Below are 20560 nucleotides of genomic sequence, written 5' to 3' on the forward strand. Positions count from 1 at the left end.
AATAGATTGAATATGTTTGCATGTAGAGCACCTGGGGCGGTCACAAGGACTGGTTCCCAACTTCCTCTTTGTGCCTAGTTTGGCATGCACAAGAATATCTTTAAAATTAGTCATGCGTCTGTAGGCTACTCTGGGCGAGTCAGGAAAAGTCTATTTAAGTTTCAGGTTGCTGGTGAGAATAGGGTAGTATTTACAGAGGATGTTATTCACGTTTGGGAGTGCGTTTGAGAATTTAGTAGTAAGACGAGGCGTTGTTGTTCTTGTGATCCTCGGGCGGCCCTTGAGGACCTCGGCTCGATCAAATTGGGTTGCAGTGGTGTAGGCTGTTTGAAGGTCACTGTTTGGGTGGTTCCTGTTTGATAGGGTTTCTTTAAGTTGATCGAGTCTATCTATGTAGCCTTGGTTTTCAACGCAAATGCGACGTAGTCGTGTGGCATGGCCTTTAAAGATGCTTTGTTTGCAATGTCTGGGATGGTGGCTCGTATATTCTAGGTACTGTTGTTTGTCGAAAGGTTTCCTATACAGCATTGTCTTTATCCCCCCATTGTCAATGTGGATTGTTGTGTCCAGAAAGTTTATGCGCTCAGTTGAGGATTCTGATGTGAATTTTATTGCTAGGTGAAAAAAGTTTAGAAATGCTACTTATTTATCTAGACTGTCTTGACCATGTCCCCATATTATGAGTATGTCGTCTACGTATCGTAGGTATGTGTGTGGCTTGTCAGTGCAGCAGGATAGGAAATCTGTTTCTAGAATCTCCATAAATATGTTCGCGTAGGTTAGTGTAAAAGGCGTACCCACGCTTGTACCATGTATCTGTAGGTAGTAACTCTCCTCAAGTTCGAAGTAATGTGTTAGAACTAATTCAAGGAGAGACGAGTAGACTACAGTAGATTCTTGTGCATTGTATTTAGACAGCGTTTGTTTTATCGAAGATAAACCATCAGGGATTGCAATGTTGGTGTACAGGGTTGTGACGTCTAGTGTTGCGAGAATTGTGTTGTGAGGTAGTGTGCCTTTAGTATTAATGTCTTCTATAATTCTCAGCAGGTGGGGCGTATCTTGTACAAATGACGGAAGTAGTTTTGGCAAGTCACCAAGGTAGTGGTTAAGGAATGTGGAGATGCTCTCTGTCGGGGTATTGTTGTTTGATACTCTCGGGCGACCTGGGATAATAGCAGTGTATGGTTCAGCGGATAGAATTTGATGAATTTTTGGAAGGAGGTAAAACGCCCAGCAGTTTTGTTGCTTGGTATAGGAAATTTGTATTCTGACCACGTTATCAATTCATCAGCCAAAAGTGATTTCAGCCTGTTGGTAATTGTCACTGTATAGGATAATGTCGGATCGCTATCTAGCTTACGGTAATGTTCTGGGTTGTTTAGTTGTCTGTAAGCCTCGTGCTTGTATTTTTCTAGCAAACTTGATCGAGCCGAGGTCCTCGAACCCCGCCCGAGGATCACAAGAACAGCAATGCCTCTTCTTACTACTAAATTCTCAAACGCACTCCCAAACCGGACTAACATCCTCAGTAAATACCACCCAATTCTCACGAGCAACCAGAAACTAAGATTTTTCCCGACCTGCCCAGAGTAGCCTACAGACGCAACACTAATTTTAAAAATATTTTTGTGCATGCCAAACTAAGCACAAAGAAGTTGGGAACCAGTCTCTGCGGCCGCCCCAGGTGCTCTACATGCAAACATATTCAATCTGCTACTACAGTAAAAAGTACAGCGTCGAATTACGCAAACAAGGTAACTTCGGCTTTCACCTGCACATCAAGCAACGTAGTCTATTGTCTAAAATGTGCTGCTTGTAGCAAACGATACATAGGTGAGACTGGACAACAAATTCATACAAGACTCAATGGTCACCACGTGGACACAAAACGCAATTTACCTAAAGCAGTAGCTAGCCACTTTATTGAATATGGCCATATATTCGACAAAGCAAGGCCCTATATTTTACAAACAAATTTCCGTTCACCTAAAGAAAGGAAATACGGGGAATCTTGCCTCATACGCATGTTTAATTGTCTACACCCTACGGAAATTAATTTGGCACGTGGCAACTTAGAATATCTAAAAGCGGTAACTTAAATCTTAAATTCTCGTATCATCAACGAAGGCAGAAAACACATTATGCCTCCAGCTAACCTTAATTCTTAACCTCACATGGTCCTCCATTTCAAAAATGTTTTTCCTGCCCACTACTAAATTTAATACACTCTTTCATATTGTTACGTTTATATCAGCTGTACGGCCCCCTTTTCGCAAATACACCTGCCCCCGTCCGCTTCTGCGCACGTCACCCTCCTATTTCTTATTCCGGTTTCGGTTCCTCCCTTTTTGTTTTGTCTGTATTTTTATATGTTTTTTTGAAACACCCCCACTAACACATTCCAAAGTCCCAGACGGGAGCATCCCTTTTTGGGCAACTCAGCCACACAGGGTATCGCCATTATACTGCCGTAACGACACCTACGTTGAGCTAACTAGGGCTAACGTCTCTTGAAAGACCATGCCGCAGCCTTCCAGTTACCTCATGCATTGCCCCCCAAAGTCCTTGTCGCCATCTTAACTCCTTCAAAATTGCTCGATGCATTGCTGCTACACTGCTAAAGACACTCTTTCAACTGATGTCTGCTTGGATCTTTTTTGTTACTCGCGCACTGACCGCCTGACCAGCTCTTCTAAAGCCACAAAATATGCCGCCAACGACACCCCTGAACACTCCCTAACCTCTCACTTCCCCAGCACCCCCGCCCCCAATGCCCCTCTTTTTTCTTTTTTTGTTCTTTCTTCTTTTTTCTTTCTTTTCGGTGTCCCCCCACCCATTTTCTCGCCTTTCTTTCTTTTCTTTTCTCCCCGCTCTCCCGCTCTTGTCCCCTCGTCTTGGGAACGAAGCTCACAGACGTCGGATGACAGCGCTCATTACCTCTGAAGTCTCTCCCTTTATAACCAGCCGCCAGCGACAACACCCACACGCGACGTCACTGCACCTACCCTTTAAAACTAACATGCCGACGATGACGAGGCCGCCTTTGACGAAGATAGGTCCTCCTATCGAAACGTTGGCCAGCCTTTCTGAGGCACCTTATCCCTGTTTACAAACTTTATACCACAGTGTTTCTTCCTTATGGAAGTTAGCTAAAGTGCTTCCTCTTAGTAAATCTGGTGATAAGCAGTCTTTATCAAACTACAGTCCGTTTTCAATAACATCAGAGTCATGCAACATTATCAGTCATGAAGACATAGTCCTTTTCCTGGAACCACATAATCTGCTGTCAAACATACAGCATGGGTTTAGGCGCAGTTTTAGCATGACAACGCAGTTAGTTCAGTTTACGCATGATATTTTCCTTAACCTTGATGTTGGCAACCAGCTTGACGCTATCTTTATAAGCTTCTCTAAGGAATTTGACACAGTATTACATTGTAAACTCCTTGCTAAACTTAACGCTGTACTACATAATCCTTAACTAGTTGACTGGATTTTAAGCTTTCTTTCACTTCGTTCCCAGTTCGTTTCTTATAGCTCGACCGGCTCTACTGCTATTGATATGACATCTGGAGTGCCCCGGGGCTCCGTTCTTGGGCCACTCCATTTTTTTTATTTACATAAATGATTTGCCTGTTAACTTCTCTTCTTACATTCGTCTTTATAGCGATGATTGTGTATCATATGATGTTATTAACTCTTTTGATGATCATTACCGCCTCCTGGAGCTAATTGCTAGGATTTACAATTGGTGCAACGCCTGGAAAATGAACATTAACTTTGATAAAACCGTCCTTATATCCTTCTGTACAAAAATCAGGGTGTCTACCAACCGGGAAAACTGGGAATTCTCAGGGAAATTAAACAGTCTGGAAAAACTCAGGGAAAACTCGGGGAATTTGTGCTTCTGTCAGGGAAAATTAGCTGTAACTTTATTGAAAGGGAACGAAACTCTGGTTAATGCTGGCTCCAGTAACAGAGGAATCGCAATGAATCGTCATTGACGCCGTATCATTGGCACGATGTATTGCCAGAGTAGTTAACGACGGATTTTCCAGACGCTTTTTTGAGCATGCCCGATAATTTGCACGGCTTTGCGGCACCACCACCTACTCCATATAGTGAATGTATATTGCCCTGACTGTAGGTCTGAAATGGCATTATTCAAAGCCGCCACCGCCGCCATTTTGATTATCTCGCCGCCTCGAACGTGCCTTGGCACTATCGCACGCAGATCCGCCGGCAGTCGTAGCCACCACCACGGCAACGTTAGGCCTAGCTGCTTCTACGTTCGCTGTTAAGCTTCTTGCCGTGCGGTGCGGTGTTTTTCATTGAAAGAATTCGCCGCTGTCAGCAATGGCACCAACACCACGTTTGTAATCTTCGCCATTGGCTTCGAAGCTCGCAGAGTACACACAACGCGTTTCGTAATGCCAGTCCCCAAAAGTTAGCTTCGCCTCATTACAGTAGTGTTAGGCGGTGAAGCTTAACAAGCGTAGGAAGGGGCAATTGCACACAGTATGTATTCCTTAAATATACGCGTGTGCACCCCCATCTCCTGTCACAGTACGAGCACTGATATGCCTAATAAGTGTACTGCCAGGCCTTAAGAACTTTTGCGGACGTGCCTGTGCCAATTTTAGCCCTTATAGGCAGTTAGAGACATGCATTAATTTTTTTCGGACTGCCCAATTTTTCGGATGTTTTTGCGGCCCCTAGGGAGCCCGAAAAATCGGACGTTGACTGTACAACTGACCAAGAGGATGCTTCAAATGATCCATGGGGTGAACGTGTGGCAGAAGGAGGATGAGAACAGGAAGGACCGGCGTCCTGAGGAATTAACGGGCAATGAAGCGTGCCGCCACCGCTTTGAAGGAGCTTGAGCTCAAAAAACAAAGCGTTGGCTGATGCCGAGATACAGGTGTCCCTCATTCAAACCAAAATAAGCTATTTAAAGCAGTGAAACCCAACACTGAGATGTTTTGTACGGGCTGAGAGTATGTCATTGTCAAGACAGTTGAGATTGACTTCCCAGCTGCTGAGAGAGAATCTTAATTGTGACAAAGTTCAGGCCTCATACCGATGAGCTTGCCATCAGTTGATAGAAATAGCTCATAATCAAAAAATATTTATTTATGTATGCATCTGCATACATCCGTATTTGAAAATGTTCGACCCAATTTGCAATGGGTTTTATCATTTTTTTTCACTGCATTTTACTAACACCTTCCTTCTGTTTTCTTTTTAAATAAAATAGATATTACTCCTTACTATTAAAACTGGATTAAGTCATTTTTTTTGTTTCAACGTGCTTCCTAGAGAGTGACAGCATCGGGCAACATGGTGTCAGCCTGTCTTGTCATAAAACAAAGTTCTGGCTCATTCAGGGAATTTAGCAAAAGTGCTCAGGGAAAACCTGGAAAACTCAGGGAATTTGGAAATGTCAGCTTGGTAGACACCCTTGATATGCGGGATCCTTTCCAGTAAGGATCCCGCATATCAAGGGTGTCTACCAAGCTGACATTTCCAAATTCCCTGAGTTTTCCAGGTTTTCACTCCATCTATGCCGATGATATCACCATCTGAACAAATAGCGGTTCCGATGGAGAAATCACGGAAGAATTTCAAGCGGCCGCGGATACCGTACAAAATTTTGTGCGATAGAATGGTCTAGCGTGGTCGCCGACAAAATCGGAGCTTCTCGTCATTCGTGATAAATCAACCAAGCACCCCACCGAAAGGGACGCCACCTCCCCTATACGAGTCAGTATGGAAGACGGCCCAGTTCCGCCCGTACTGACTATAAGAGTCCTGGGCATGTTAATTCAACATAACACCCATAATTCTGAGGCGATTGCCCGATTACGGACGACAGCCCGCCAAATATGTGGCCTAATGAGACGAGTAGCCAAACGACACCGCGGTATGAAGGAGGCTGATATCTGCCATTTGACGCAGGCTTTCCTGATCAGTCGCGTCGTGTATTCCTTCCCTTACTGCCACCTACGCCTTTCTGACAAGGAAAAAGTTAACAGCGTCATTCGCACAGCTCATAAAGCTGCCCTTGGTCTCCCGAGGTATGCGAACACTGAACGATTACTTGAGCTAGGTATATACAATACCCTAGACGAACTCGTGGAGGCCCATAAAACAGCCCAACGTGAACGACTCTCCCGCACCGCAACTGGCAGGGTTATTCTAAGTAAACTCGGGCTGAATCCCATTATGAATTCAGCAGGAAGAACAACATTACTCGGTGCGGTCAAAAGGCGTTTGGTTATAAAACCGTTACCCAAGAACATGCTCTCTGGGAGACAGGACAAGAGGCGGTCTGCCCGAGCCAAGGCCCTTCAAGAAAGGTACCAAAGCAACCAGCACACCGCTTATGTCGATGCGGCAAAGCAAAATCATCAAACTTACGTAGTGAGCGTCGTGACCGGAGAGGGAAGTATCCTCAACGCCGCGACCATAAAAACAGCGTCCACCGTGGAAGCGGAAGAGACTGCCATTGCTTTGGCCATCATGAATCCCTCCGTGCAAACTATTGTAAGCGACTCCAAAAGGGCAATAGTCAACTTTTCGAGAGGCAGCATAGGCGTCTGTGCAGCGCGAGTCCTACGGGACTTTAATAATGAAAACACTGTTGAACTCGTATGGGTCCCTGCCCATTCGGGGAATCAAGGGAAAGAGGAGGCGCACTGGGTAGCACGAGGTCTAATCAACCGGGAGATGTGCCCCTCAGACTCGGATCCCATGGATGAGGCACCGACGACATACCACGAAATAACAAACTACTACAAGCAAAAAAGGCGAATCTACCCGCCTCCAAACGCAAGCCTCACGCGAGCGCAAGCCTCGATCCTGCGTCGAATCCAAACTAAATCGTTCCCCAGCCCACATTGGCTAGCCATAATTACCAACGGGCAATGGAAACCCATATGTCAAAATTGCACAAATCAAACATTGGCTACCCAAAATCACATTCTATGGGGGTGCGAGGGCTTACCCCCTCCCAGGTCGCTCCTGCCAGCTCCCTCACAACAGACGTGGGAAGAGCTGCTCAGAACGCCGGACGTAAAAGTACAAGAAGCCCTCGTTGCCTGGGCCGAAAGGGTCGCTCCTCGTGAGGGGCCATCCTAGGACTCGGGCCTGCCAGAACATAACTGAGCAGAATCTCAATAAAGTTGTTACCACCACCTTGGTAGACACCCTGAAAAATATTTTCCTTCTCTTTTTCATTACTCCTTCAATAACCGCGCTTGTGTAGGGTATCTGAGTATACGTATCTCGGTGTCATTTTTACGCATAACATGTCATGGGCTAATCACATTTATTGCATTTGTAACAAAGCACTGAAAAAATTTGGTTACCTAGGTCGTACAAGATCCAACTCTCCTAAATATACTAAGTTACTGTTATATAAATCGGTAATCCGCCCTGTTGTTAACTACGCATCTGTCGTTTGGAACCCTAATAAGCATTGCGAGGTTAACAGGATAGAAAACATTCAGAAAAAAACTAAGATATGTATGTGACCGTTATAATCGTGACTTTTCGCCCTCTTCTGCACTTCGTTCCTTGAATTCAACTTCGCTCTGTTCACGTCACCGCATAGTATCGTTAGACTTCTTGCACAGCATCATCAATTCTTCTGTCAGACTTTCAAAAAACAACTATACTAACCTCGCGCCAGAGTCATCGACGAGACGACATCACAACTTGAACTCGACGCCCTACTTTGCACGCCCACTAATACGTTTAAATTCAGCCTTTTCCCTCGTTCCTTAGAAGACTGAACTACCTTACCTCGGTCTCTTCGCTCATGCTCACCACGATGTTTTGTATCTACCATCCAAGATGAATGGTTCTAGCACATCACCTTCATCGTTGTATCGTATTTTTGCGCGTATAATTTTCCTTTGTTCACCCGCTCCTGCTATTACTTGTACACATTGCGCTAAATAAATAAATAAATAAATAAATAAATAAATAAATAAATAAATAAATAAATCCATCCATCCATCCGTCGAACCATCCTTCCATCCATCCATCCATCCATCCATCCATCCATCCATCCATCCATCCATCCATCCATCCATCCATCCATCCATCCATCCATCCATCCATCCATCCATCCATCCATCCATCCATCCATCCATCCATCCATCCATCCATCCATCCATTTATCCATCCATCCATCCATCCATGGCCTACCAAAGAGGCCGCGTTTCTACCAGAATCCGGGCTTCGTGAGATTTCGGTTATTCGGTTACGTGGGCTTCGTGGGTTACTTGTGGGATTTCGAATTCCTCTAGACTATTCTCTCTTCCATTATCGTGGGTGCCACTGGTACTGTACAAATCTCTATAGAACTCCTCAGCTAAATTGAACTATCTCATCCATATTAGTAATGATATTGCCGGCTTTGTCTCTTAATGCATACATTAAATTCTTCCAATTCCTAGTTTCTTCTTCACTGCTTTTAGGCTTCCTTCGTTCCTGAGAGCATGTTCAATTCTATCCATATTATACTTCCTTATGTCAGCTGTCTTACGCTTGGTCATTGACTTTGAAAAGTTCTGCCAGATCTATTCTAGCTGTAGGGTTAGAGGCTTTCATACATTAGCGTTTCTTGGTCATAACTTTCGTCTCCTGCGATAGCTTACTGGTATCCTGTGTAACGTAGTTACCACCGACCGTGCGTGTATATATATATATATATATATATATATATATATATATATATATATATATATATATATATATATATATCTTCTCATCTTCTCATACGACAGGCCCTCTGCAACCTTTACCGTGTCCTGCACGTCCTTTTGATCGGGTTGGCATCGACCTTTATGGGCCTCTTCCATGCAGTGCTACCGGAAATCGTTGGATAATTGTCGCAGTAGACCACCTGACAAGATATGCTGAGACTGCTGCACTTGCTTCGGCTGCTGCTCGCGACGTCGCCGCATTCATCTTACGGCATTTCGTCTTACGGCACGGCGCACCGCGAGAACTGCTCAGTGACCGAGGCCGTGTCTTCTTGTCCGAAGTTATTAATGAGCTACTCGCCGCGTGCCGCACTATTCACCGCACCACTACGGCGTATCACCCACAAACTAACGGTCTAACGGAACGATTCAACCGCACCCTTGGGGACATGCTCACCATGTATGTTGCGTCGGATCATTCCAATTGGGACGATGTCCTCCCTTTTGTGACGTACGCATACAATACCGCCGTTCAGGCTACCACAGGCTTCTCACCCTTTTTCCTTCTTTATGGGCGTGAACCATCCACTACCCTCGACACCGTACTACCATATCACCCGGATGCCTCTGAATTCACCCCTCTTTCCGAAGTTGCTCGCCATGCTGAAGAGTGCCGCCAACTGGCTCGCTCGTTCACGTCGGATACCCAAGGAATCCGCAAAGATCGTCACGACAACGATCAGCCCACACAGTCCTTCGCCGTGGACTCTCACGTCTGGCTTCGGCTGCCCTTCCAAGCTCCAGGCCTTAGCCCAAAGCTTGCCCCCAAATATCAAGGTCCGTACCGGATCGTCGCGTGTACTTCGCCTGTGAATTATGTGGTCGAACCGGTGACGCCATCTTCGGACAAACGCCGCCGTGGCCGCGAGACTGTTCACGTCAGCCGCCTGAAGCCGTACCACGACCCCCTTATCGTATCATCGCCTTAGGTCGCCAGGATGGCTCCTCTTCGCCCCGGGGGAAGTTGTAGCGGGTAATATGCATGTGGCACTGTAGTTGTAGTGGGTAATATGCATGTGGCACTGTGCGGACTGCCACCGCTGCGGCGCGAGACACGAGCGCGGGTTGTTGGTACGAAGCGCTAGGACTCGTATCTAGAGCTACCTGCGATCCCTCGAACGAGCTACATAAACCCCACTTCATTATATATATATATATATATATATATATGTACACTACACGCACGGTCGGTGGTAACTACGTTACACAGGATACCAGTACGTTATCGCAGGAGATGAAAGTTATGAGTTATATATATATATATATATATATATATATATATATATATATATATATATATATATATACACTAGAAACAATATGGAGCCCTGGGGGACGCCATGTGATACGGGCACAGTGTTAGAGGTAGTATTATTGATGCATACAAACTGCGAACGGTTAGTAAGGATTTCTTTAATTGATCATAAGACAGCTGGATGCAAGCCCAAATGAGAAAGTTTAAATAGTAAGCGTTGGTGGGGTACTGAACTCAAGCAAAATTGTGTCAGTCTGCATGTTAGTAGCTAAGTATGAGTGTACGTCATGAATAAAAAGAGCTAACTGAATTTCACACTATAGTCCCTTGCGAAAACCATGCTCTGATGGTTGGAAAAAAAATTGGAATCAAGGAAGTTCTTTATATGAATGCAAATGATATGCTCCATGATTTTACATGGTATCCTTGTTATGTAGATAGGCCGATAGTTTAACGATAAAACTTGGTTACCTGACTTGTAGAACGGAACGGTCTTGCCCACTTTTCATTCGCTTGGTAGAGTGCCCGAAGACAAAGACTGTGAGAACAACAAAGTTAAGAATGTTGCAGAAACATGCTTTGTGCTTTTTCATACTTTAGAGGTGATTTCTTCTACACCAGTGGACGAAGACATAGATAGATAAGCTTTTAATGGTCGAGGCCCCTACTCCAGTGCTCCGCTGGCACTTGCCATCTTCTCAGCTCTCTGTATCAGCTTGAGCTGGTCGTCGAGGGCCGAGCTGGACAGCAGTGCCTCAATGAGCAGTGCCTCCCACGTGGTGTTCGTGTCGAGTTGTTCTATGTTGTGGTAATGTGGTATAGGGTTGGTGTGGCCCCGCACCACGGACATTCGTCCCTGTAGGATGTGGGGTGTCTACGATGTAATATGTGTAGGTTCGTGTAAGTGCCTGTCTGGAGCCTACGCCAGGCAGTGGCATCCTCTATCTTAGATTTCGATGGTGTGGTGGATATCGCAAGCGACTCCCTCTGTGGTAGTTCACGATGGCTGAATACTCGAGGTCTACAGGGTCCGGGCCTTCTGCAGCCGGCGTGGTGAGTGCTAGGTTATGCACGAATCCTCGAGCTGCTCTGTCGGCCCGCAGGTTGCCCGTGATGCCAGTGTGGATCAGCATCCAGATGATGGTTTAGGTGATGATGCCCTCAGGGTCCTCCTTTAGTGTTTCGGCTAGGACTTGTGCAGTCTCCCAATTTTTCCCTGTAGGAAGTTGCGGCAGGCCTGCTGCGAATCCGTGAGGATCGTCAGTGGTTTGTTTGCTAGTTGGCCTTCGCGGATGGCTAACGCGATGGCCAGCTTTTCGGCTTCCGTGATCGTGCAGGGGTGGGTCGGTGCAGCGGACGTAACGTGGCCTCGGTGGTCGCATACCACTGCCACTGCGCCCTTGTTGCTTGTCCCATACATGGCGGCGTCCGTAAAACGGGCCGTGGTATTGAACCTGAACGCTTTCTCTATGTACTGGGCCCTTGCTTTCCTCCCACCGGATTGTAGGTAAGGGTCCACGTTGCGCGGTATTGGGGCAACGTGATACCTGTCCTGGGAGTGACGAGGTATCGAGCAGGTTTCTTGGGTTCGTGTTGTTATAGCTTCGAACCCCATGGTTTGTAGGACCTCCCGGCCGTGCGAGTCCCCGCAAGTCTGTTGCGAGACGTAAACGGCTTCTGTCAGTTCTCTGAGGGTGTTGTGCAACCCTAGCGCCAATAATTTTTCAGTCGATGTACTCATCGGCAGGCGGAGACTGGTCTTGAAAGCCATCCTCAAAAGTGTGTCGGCCCGCTTCTTCTCAGACTGAGTGAGATGAGCGAGTTGGCAGGCTGTATATGATTCTGCTCACCACCAGGCTTCTGACCAGTCGGAGGGTGTCCCTTTCCTTCATGCCTCTGTTCTTGGATGTTACGCGGGAGATCATACTCGATATCGCCTTGACACTGGCTTTGAGGAGTGTAAGGGTGTGTTTGGCCCGCTGGTTGGACTGCAGCCACATGCCCTGAGCAATAGCTTCTCTGGTATGAGGCCCCCGTTGAGGCGTACTTCGAGTTTTTTTGTTAGGTCTGTGGGTACTGTGTGGTTACCCGTGCCGCACCAGACTCGTAGGAGCTCAGATTTCTCGGGAGAGCATTGTAGTCATCGTTGGCTGAAGTATTCTTGGATGAGATTCACTGCAGTTTGCAGCCGTTCTTCTTTTTCAACGAGGGACCCTGTTGTGTTCCAGTGTTATGTCGTCTGCGCAGATTGCGTGCCGAAGACCTGCTGCATCCTGCAGTTTGCTTGCGAGGCCAATCATGGTGACGTTGAACAGCGTGGGAAAGATGACAGCACCTTGTGGTGTGCCCTTGTTGGGAGAGTGGTACACTGTAGTCTGGATCTCTCCCATCTTCAGCTCCGCCGTGCGGTGGCTCAGGAAGCTCCGAACATACTTGTACGTTCGCTCGCCGCAGTTTGTGTTGGCCAGCCCTTCTAGGATTCCTTGTTGGCTGATGTCGAAAGCCCCTTTGATGTCGATTGCTAGGAGGACGTATTCGCCGCTACGGGAAACGTTGCTGAGGACTTCTTCCTCGATTTGCAGTAGCACATCTTGTGTGGACAGGCCTGCGCGGAAACCGAACATGGTGTCCGGCAGGTGTTTGTTATCTTCTAAGTGTCTCTGTAGTCTCGTGTTTATAATTTAGGTTTTCAATTAGTGATGCGACGCCTTCGGCCGGAATATTTATAGCAATAAATTACGCAACGAAGCACCCTAGAGTGTTATGAGCGTGTCTAACGATCGGGGAAGAATTGAGCCCGCTGCCCTGGCAGAACTACAAAAGACGCCAAAACCCAATTCAGCGAAAATTAGTGGTACGCTATGGAAACTTTCTGTGCGAAGTGTATTGCTGTTATATCAAACACAGCCTTTGTAAAAAATATTATTTAAGTGTTCGAGCGTGTGGTATGGCCGCTTTTAGCGAGCAATGCTTCCCATTGTCACGACATAGCTCCAGGATTATATTTCGTGGAAAGAGGAGGGGAGATCATGGTATGTCCAACGCGTGGCGAAATGTTCACATTCCTGGTTCAGTTAGCATTGTTGCAAATAATTACCGAGAGGTCGCTTTTTGCCCCATTTTCATGTGGCTTAAGGTGTTCCATTAGTTGGTTTCAGCGGTGTCCTCAGTGAAGCAGACTAGGCATTTTGTTTATATTTGGCGAAAATAAAGGGTGCAGTACGGGTAATGTGCAGGTAAACTTCAAAGACAGGGGAATAATTATGACATTCACAGTAAATTATGCATGCAAGCGATCCGGAGCTTTACAAATGCGCTTTAAGAACAAAGTAGAATTTATTCAGCAGCCCTAAGAGAACGGTGAACCCAACCGGTATCAAATCTAGTGAAAAAAAAATGAATGGAGCGGGGATTAGGAATGATGGAGGGAGGTAACCACGGTAACTGTTATGACGATCGAAGTAACATGTGGGTTGATGAATTACCGGCTTTTTGAAGATTCCCGCAAGAAGTGCTGAAAAGCATTATGCACGGGCTAGGTTTCAAACGAAACAATCATACGGGCAACTTTTTAAAGCGTGCAATGTAATTACAGGGAACAGCGCATTCAAGACGAAAGCCTTAAGCGGCTCCTACCCCCGATGGTGTGGAAAACGCGGCGTGCGGTACAGAATGTCACGTGAGCTCGCCTCGCGCAGACACGCGCTCGTGCCACTGCTCGCGCGTTCGTCGTACTCGTCTTCCACAGCTGGCTGCGATGCCGCTTATCATGCTAAAAAAGGCAAAAATAATTAACATAGAATTAATTTAGGCGCGCGAACCCACGACCTTCGGTGTGAAGGCGAAGTTAATTAGGACACAATTAATTAGCATATACTTTATTAAGGCGCTCTAAACCACGACCTTTGATGTTAATTAAGACACTCTTACCCACGACCTTTGAGGGCAGTAAACAAGTAATAAGAAGTAACGACGCATTCGAATGAGAATGTCAAGTAATTTAATGAATGTCTCTTGAGCGGGCAGGATTTTGCCTTCACACTCTAAAAATTATGGGGTTTTTTACGTGCCAAAACCACGATCTGATTATGAGGCACGCCGTAGTGGGGGACTCCGGGAATTTGCACCACCTGGGGTTCCTTACCTTGCATCTAAATCAAAGTACATGGGTGCTTTCGCATTTCCTCCCCCCCCCCCTCCCCCTACCTTTAAATGCGGCCGCCGTGGCCGGGATTCTATCCCGCGACCTCGTGCTCAGCAGCCCACACCACAGCCACTAAGCAACCTTGGCGTACGCTGAAGGGAGCGTCAAATTTATTGCAGCTGTTCGAAAGAAAGAGCTTCGCTGGAAATTGGATTGAAATTCTCCACGGTCGCACACATCTGCTGCCTTTTTTAGAGCGCAGCTCTTAAAGCACGTGCACACACTAGCGGCAAAGCGCGCGCGGCACGCTGGCGGCGGCATAACGCAGCTGCGGCTGAGTGGCAACACCAACTGCCGGCGAGCCGCTGCGGCAGTCACGTGACAGCATGGAAATCTCGACTCCTCTCTTACTCTGCGTGCATTCTCGCTTGGTAGCATTACAGCTTGGTACGATAAAAAACTGTGCACTGCTGCCTTCCTGATACTCACACCCAGTGGCGTAGCAAAAGGGGGGGCCGGGGGGCTGTGGGCCCCGGGTGCAAGGGGCCAGTGGGGGGGTGTCATATACGTCTGAAGACACCCGGAAATTGTCGATATACTCGCTTTCCTCCGACTACACCCGAGGGGGGGGGGGTGGAGGAGGAGGAATAAACTTTATTAGTAGAAATGAGCCGACGGTAAAATCGTCCGAGGTGGGCGGCTTCCCTAGTCCAGGATGCCGTGGGCCTGAGCTGATAACTTGGCCCTGCTCACCAGGCGATGCTGGTCTTCAGGGCTCGAGCTTGTCAGCTGGGCCTCCCACTGCTCGACGGTTGGTCCGGTGATGGGCGGTGTCGATGGGTTTTGCTGACATTCCCATACCATGTGGTAGAGGGTATTGGGCCTAGAGCAGAAAGCGCATTTGTGGGTATAGCTCGTAGGGTACATCGCGTGTAGCAGGGTGCCGTGCGGGAATGTGCCGGTCTGTAGTTTTCGGAACATCACCGCCTCTTCTCTTGTCAGCTGGGGATTCGGGGGTGGATAGATCCTCCTACTCAGCCTGTAGTGGCTCAGGATATCGGCGTATCTTTTCGGGACGCTATCTTGTTGGTCTACCGGTGCTCGTGAACCTGGTGGGATAGCCCGGAGAATGTGATCTCGGGCAGCGGCATTAGCCGCTACATTACCCGCCAGGGACTCGTGTCCCGGGGCCCAGACAATGTACAGGGGTGCTATGCAGGATGCGCCGAGTTTCTCGTTCACCCGAGTTTTGCCCGAGTTTGCTCGACGGCAGTCAGTGAACGCAGATAGCGCGGAACGGGCCGAAGGTGCAGGCAAAAAAATATGTAGACAAAAAGTCGCGTATGACAACATAAGCGCACCCTGCGCGGCACGCTGCTTCCATGTTTCACGCGCAGAAGGCTGCACAACGAAACGCGCCAGCGCCGCGTATTGTTATCAACGGATTATCGCAACTTGGCGATACCGTGACTGCGCCGCTGTCTGTCAGCACACTTGCCGTGAGCCGTTTGCCACGCCTTTCCCGGGCGCGTCCAGGGCGTGCCTCATCTTTCCGGCGCTATCTATCTATCCTCCATCGAATGCGAACGGGCTACACGCGGCGCTTTCTTGCACCTACACTTTCACTCAAACGAATACGTTAAAATACGACAAATAAAATAACGCACATTTTTATTTCTTTAGGTATCTGTTTTTCGTTTTCAATGCTAGAAATTTGTGATGACAAACGGAGATCAAGCAAATTATTAAATTTTGCACTTCTTGCCGTGAGTGGCGACAGGGAGGCGAAAGCTTAGAAGCGGTACATTGAAGCGGGTCGCACGCACGAGGGCGTTCATACGGTGATAAGTCGCCTAGGGGCGCTGCAGTGCTATTCTCAATAAAGTCGGTCATGATCCATGGAGGGTCATGGCCACTCTTTCTCTATTAGGGGAATAGAAACGCAGCGCCGCGGTACGGCTGTTCATCGCAGGCGCTTCACTAGGCTATGGGGAACCAGCGCTGGATAGGCGGCGCGTCGAAAAGAGTGCATTGCACGCCGCCCTGGCGACGAAACGCGGCATATTTCAGCCACACAACCAGACGACACGCACATACGCAGCCGTATTATAGTTCGTATGTGTCCGTTTTCGCGCCGCTTGAAGTGGAGTTTTTGTAAAGAAGCTAGCGCCATCAAGTGAAGAAATGACGAAAGAAGCTTTTTAAGCTTTAAATATTATTCACAGTGCGTCGCTGCGAGCACGTGTGTTTCTTTAACGGTTGCGTCGTGTATCGATGCCATGCTTGCGTGGCTGCCTGCCTCGCAGATCTAGCAGTTATGGCTCCGGTCGTGCTGCGCTATGGTTTCGTAAGTATTAGTTGGCCTGAAGATATTCCATATTTCTCTGGCTAGACAAAAAATTCTGATGTTACTTCGCCACAGCAGTCAATGGAGAAGAAAGCTTTATCGCATCAGCTGACTCGCGCAAGCAAAGGTTTGTGTGCTCCGCTGCTTGATCATAACACTCCTGGCTACATTTAGCACTAATTACATAAATTTGCCGGATGCATCTCAGCGCCGAGTCCTCATCCGCATGCGCATTTCTATAAACACATAGGTGGCTTAGTCGCGCGTGCGCCGGCACTATGCGCATACAACTCGTTTTACAAGGCAGCTTCCCTCCCACATAATTCTTGGCAATGAATGGATAATTTTTACCTTTCGTATCGTTCACTAGGTGCGGTGGCGTTGGAAGGGGCTTGGCGGTGGCATTGCGAAGGAAAAATGGTACATATGCCGGATGGTGCATGCTATTGCTCATTTTGTTTCCGACGAAATACCGACTGCAGATTCTGCTGTTTGATACTGTCTGCCATGGCTGACCATCTTCACTATCGAATAAACCAGGGATACACGCGAAATTCGATTTAGAAACCAGCCCGACACCACTTGACAAGGCGACAAGACGGGAGCTTACTCCGCTCGCCTGACTGCTTGGATCCAACGCCGCCTCCGTTCTTGTTCGTAGGGTTTAGATGGAAAGACGCAGAAGGATACATCCTCCCTCATCCCGACTTAGTTGTGGCACTTGTATACGCAACAGTATCGTCGGCGCCCTTTTGTTTTCCTTCGACTTTAAGGGCACGCAACGCAATTTTCGTCCGCGGGGGAGGCTGCATTGTGCACGTTCTGACCGCCAGGGCAGCGCTGCAGGCGCCGTGAAAACTCCAGCGCTGGTTCCCCATTAAGGCCCCCGCTTCACCGACTAAAAACGACACAACAGCTGTCGCTGTAAAATGGCGGTATGTTATTTTAGAGTGCGTAGTGACGCAGTTCAGTGAAAATGTACCAGTTTATCTTTGTGCGCGAAGCCTCTGCGATACATTGCGAAACGTGCGTGCTTCCCCAGCGACAGAATTCATCGCTTGTCATCGCTTGCCCAGTGAAGGCGCCTCTGAGCGCATGTACGCAGTATATGAGTGTGTTGTGCAGTCGAAGGTGCTTGCGGATTACCTCTGCTGGAGCCAGCAGCGATCGGAGATGGATATCGTAACGACACCGCAGCACTCGCATTTTGGCAGGTGAGGGCTCTTGTGTGCAGTTATGAAATCAGATTTCGAACGGCGAGAGGTGTTGGAACTGTTGACTGCGCAGTGCTTGTGATGAAGAAATGACATTGCACTGGGCCTAGAAGAGCGAGCGATTCTCGGACGCTGATCGTGTTTACGAAGTTGTGGCTCCGTTTCATCACCGATGACAGAGCAGCCATCTGAAACGACTGCTGCAATAAGCACTCCTAAGCATCGTCGTCCCCCTCGACGCCTCGACGCCTTGCAACCACCTACAGTGACGTGCCGATAATTATTTACTGTGCGCTACGCGCCGCAATGCAGGCAATGAAACCGTGTTGTGCGGCCATCTCAGCCCGAGAAGATGTACGCCAGCGACAGTCAACGCTTTGTTTTTGATAGTGGTGCTCAGTACATCACCGATGACAGTTTTATGTCGGCGGTCAATATTGTTGATGCCTCTCAGCTCGACACCGCGTCGTTGTTGCCGGAAGATAAGTTGGGCGTGGCCCAACTGTAGTGGGTGCGCGCGCAATAGTTACATGCCTCGCGCAGGGCGTGACCTCTGATTTTGATTGACAGGCGAACTCGTGCTAAACTCGTACATCGCGAAACCCCCTCCGAGTTCAACTCGGGAACATGGCGGCGGCAGCAGCAGCCTGTTTCATTGCATCCAGCGGCAGCAAGCGTCAGTATGACCGTCCGGACCCGTTCACCTGCATGACCGACGGGGAGTTTCAGCGTCTTTTCGCCTGTAGAAGACATCAGTGTGCTGGCTGTGTGACGAGCTAGGCGAAGGCTCTCGTCTGCGGAGACAGCGTGGCGGGCTTCATTCGCTCACCGTCGTAGAGCAAGTCATCTGTGCCCTCCGTTTCTACGGGACTGGGAGTTTTCAGGGAAGCGTCGGCGCCGAGCGTCACATCGGGCGCCATCAAACTACTGTTAGCAACTGTGTCAGAGATGTGTCTGACGCGCTTATCGATGCGGCAGTGCGTAAGCGGTGGCTAGCTTTCCAGAATACTGCGGCGGAGCGGGCATATATAAAAGAATGCTTCCCACTTCGTGGGAACATTACGAACGTAGTCGGGTGTGTCGACGGAACGTACGTAGGAATTAAGGCGCCTTCAATGTCAGCGTTACTGTGATTAACAGACTTTTTCGCTGGTTGATCACCTTTTGTCGATTCTTCTACTTATCTGTCAGGGTGCCTTCCAAATGGCTCACTTTCTTGGGAAAGGGGTTAGGTATAAATAGATAAATGGATATCACTAATTGTGTGAAGTAACCTATGAATCCTAATCTCATAAAGAACTTGGGGTTCTTCAGTGGTGAAGTTACTAAGTATGCACAATGCTGAATTTTGGTCATGCGTAATCTATTGGCCGCACTATGAAACAGCGAGGCATTGCACAATTTGTTGCAGCGCGAGATGTGGATGTTGCGCCAAGCCGGTTGTGCCTCTGCATTTGTGGCGAAATGAAAATGCATTGAGAATCTTAGTGTGTTGGCTTGCATGAAGAAAATACTTCAGATTGTTTGCTCTATTCACTGTCGATGCATGTGCCAGAGGTTCAGTTCATCTTCTTTTTTTTGGGGGGGGGCGGCGTTATTCTGGATGGATAAATTGTATATTTTCGTCTCATAATGGGGCTCCAATTCTTAAGCATTAGAACAATGCACATCCGATACTCTGCAGAACTCTCTGTACGTGAAGATGTCATGAACCACCAAGGCATTATTACATATCGGGAGACATGTGGTGCAGATGCCAATGAAAAGTGGGTCTTTAACCTACCATGATAAAAATAACACTTGCAGAGCAAATAGACCATTTGTACAGCTTTAGAGCAATGATTACACAAAACGTGATATGCCCAAACGAGTAAACACTTGCCGCATTGCCAAAGTAGGCTGAGCGACATGCAGCATATATTGGCATTGAACATGTCTCGTAACTGTTATTTTTATTGTAAGCCCTCGCTGTCACACCTTTCCCTCCAGCACTCCCTTTACTGAAACGTGGCACTGTCTTTCCATTGGTGTTATGATGATAATGGTAACGGCAGCAGCAAGGCTGGTTAATGCTTGCCTCTTTGATTCCTGTGAGTTTTGTGGTGAAGAATATGGCACGTTCATACATACAGCTGTGCTGCAAAATTTAACATTTGTGATTTTTCGGAGAGCTAATTTGTGTTGGAAAATTTCAACGATGTGCACCATTGTGGCCTAATAACTAGAGCATTGGTGAGGTTGAAGACGGTGTATTGCTTTAGAAGCTTGAAGTTTAATTGCGCAACAATTCGACGGGACACAAAGAGAAATACACACAGCAGAATGCTTTGCTGTGTGTGCTACACTTCTTTGTGTGCCGTTGAATTGTAGTGCGATCCAACTTAAAATAGAGCATTGGGCTTCTTTGGTGCAGGACCGAGGAAGTGTGAGCTATTCGACAGCATGCTAGTGCCTTGCCACACACTTATGGAAGTCGGAAGGTTTGCAAACAAAGTTTTGCTTTCAAATCCACCTGCTCATGTAATACAAGCGCTGATTGAAAGAACCATCACACAAAAATAATGGTGAAATCAATGGCCTGTGAAAAGTGTAATTTGTATATAGACATTGCTGACATAATAGTTGCCATACCGGTGCCATAATAGGTGCCTTACCGGCCTCAAAATTGTACTGGACAGAGAAGTTTGTTTCCTATGTGAAGCTCAACCTCCCATTACATGCTGTGCAAATAACCAAGCTCAGTTTGTTTTGACGTGCTACACAACATTCAGTGTAATCTGTTTTTGATTCTAAAGAAGTGCCAAACACCACCTCTTTTTCAAG

At 47.6% G+C, this 20560-nt stretch overlaps 1 protein-coding gene across 2 annotated transcripts in view; it reads left to right on the forward strand.

Annotated features, from left to right (window-relative positions):
- Positions 1-16468: 16468 nt before the first annotated feature.
- Positions 16469-20560, forward strand: part of LOC135899164 (sodium-coupled monocarboxylate transporter 2-like) — a 113500-nt gene continuing 109408 nt past the window's right edge. For both annotated transcript variants that reach the window (XM_065428430.1, XM_070538380.1), the window contains exon 1: positions 16469-16523. In XM_065428430.1, the coding sequence (XP_065284502.1) occupies positions 16494-16523 (30 nt within the window). In that variant the 5' untranslated portion in view covers positions 16469-16493. The remainder of the gene's footprint in view (positions 16524-20560) is intronic.

This window comes from Dermacentor albipictus, chromosome 5 (genome assembly GCF_038994185.2).
Source record: "Dermacentor albipictus isolate Rhodes 1998 colony chromosome 5, USDA_Dalb.pri_finalv2, whole genome shotgun sequence".
NCBI lineage: Eukaryota > Metazoa > Arthropoda > Arachnida > Ixodida > Ixodidae > Dermacentor > Dermacentor albipictus.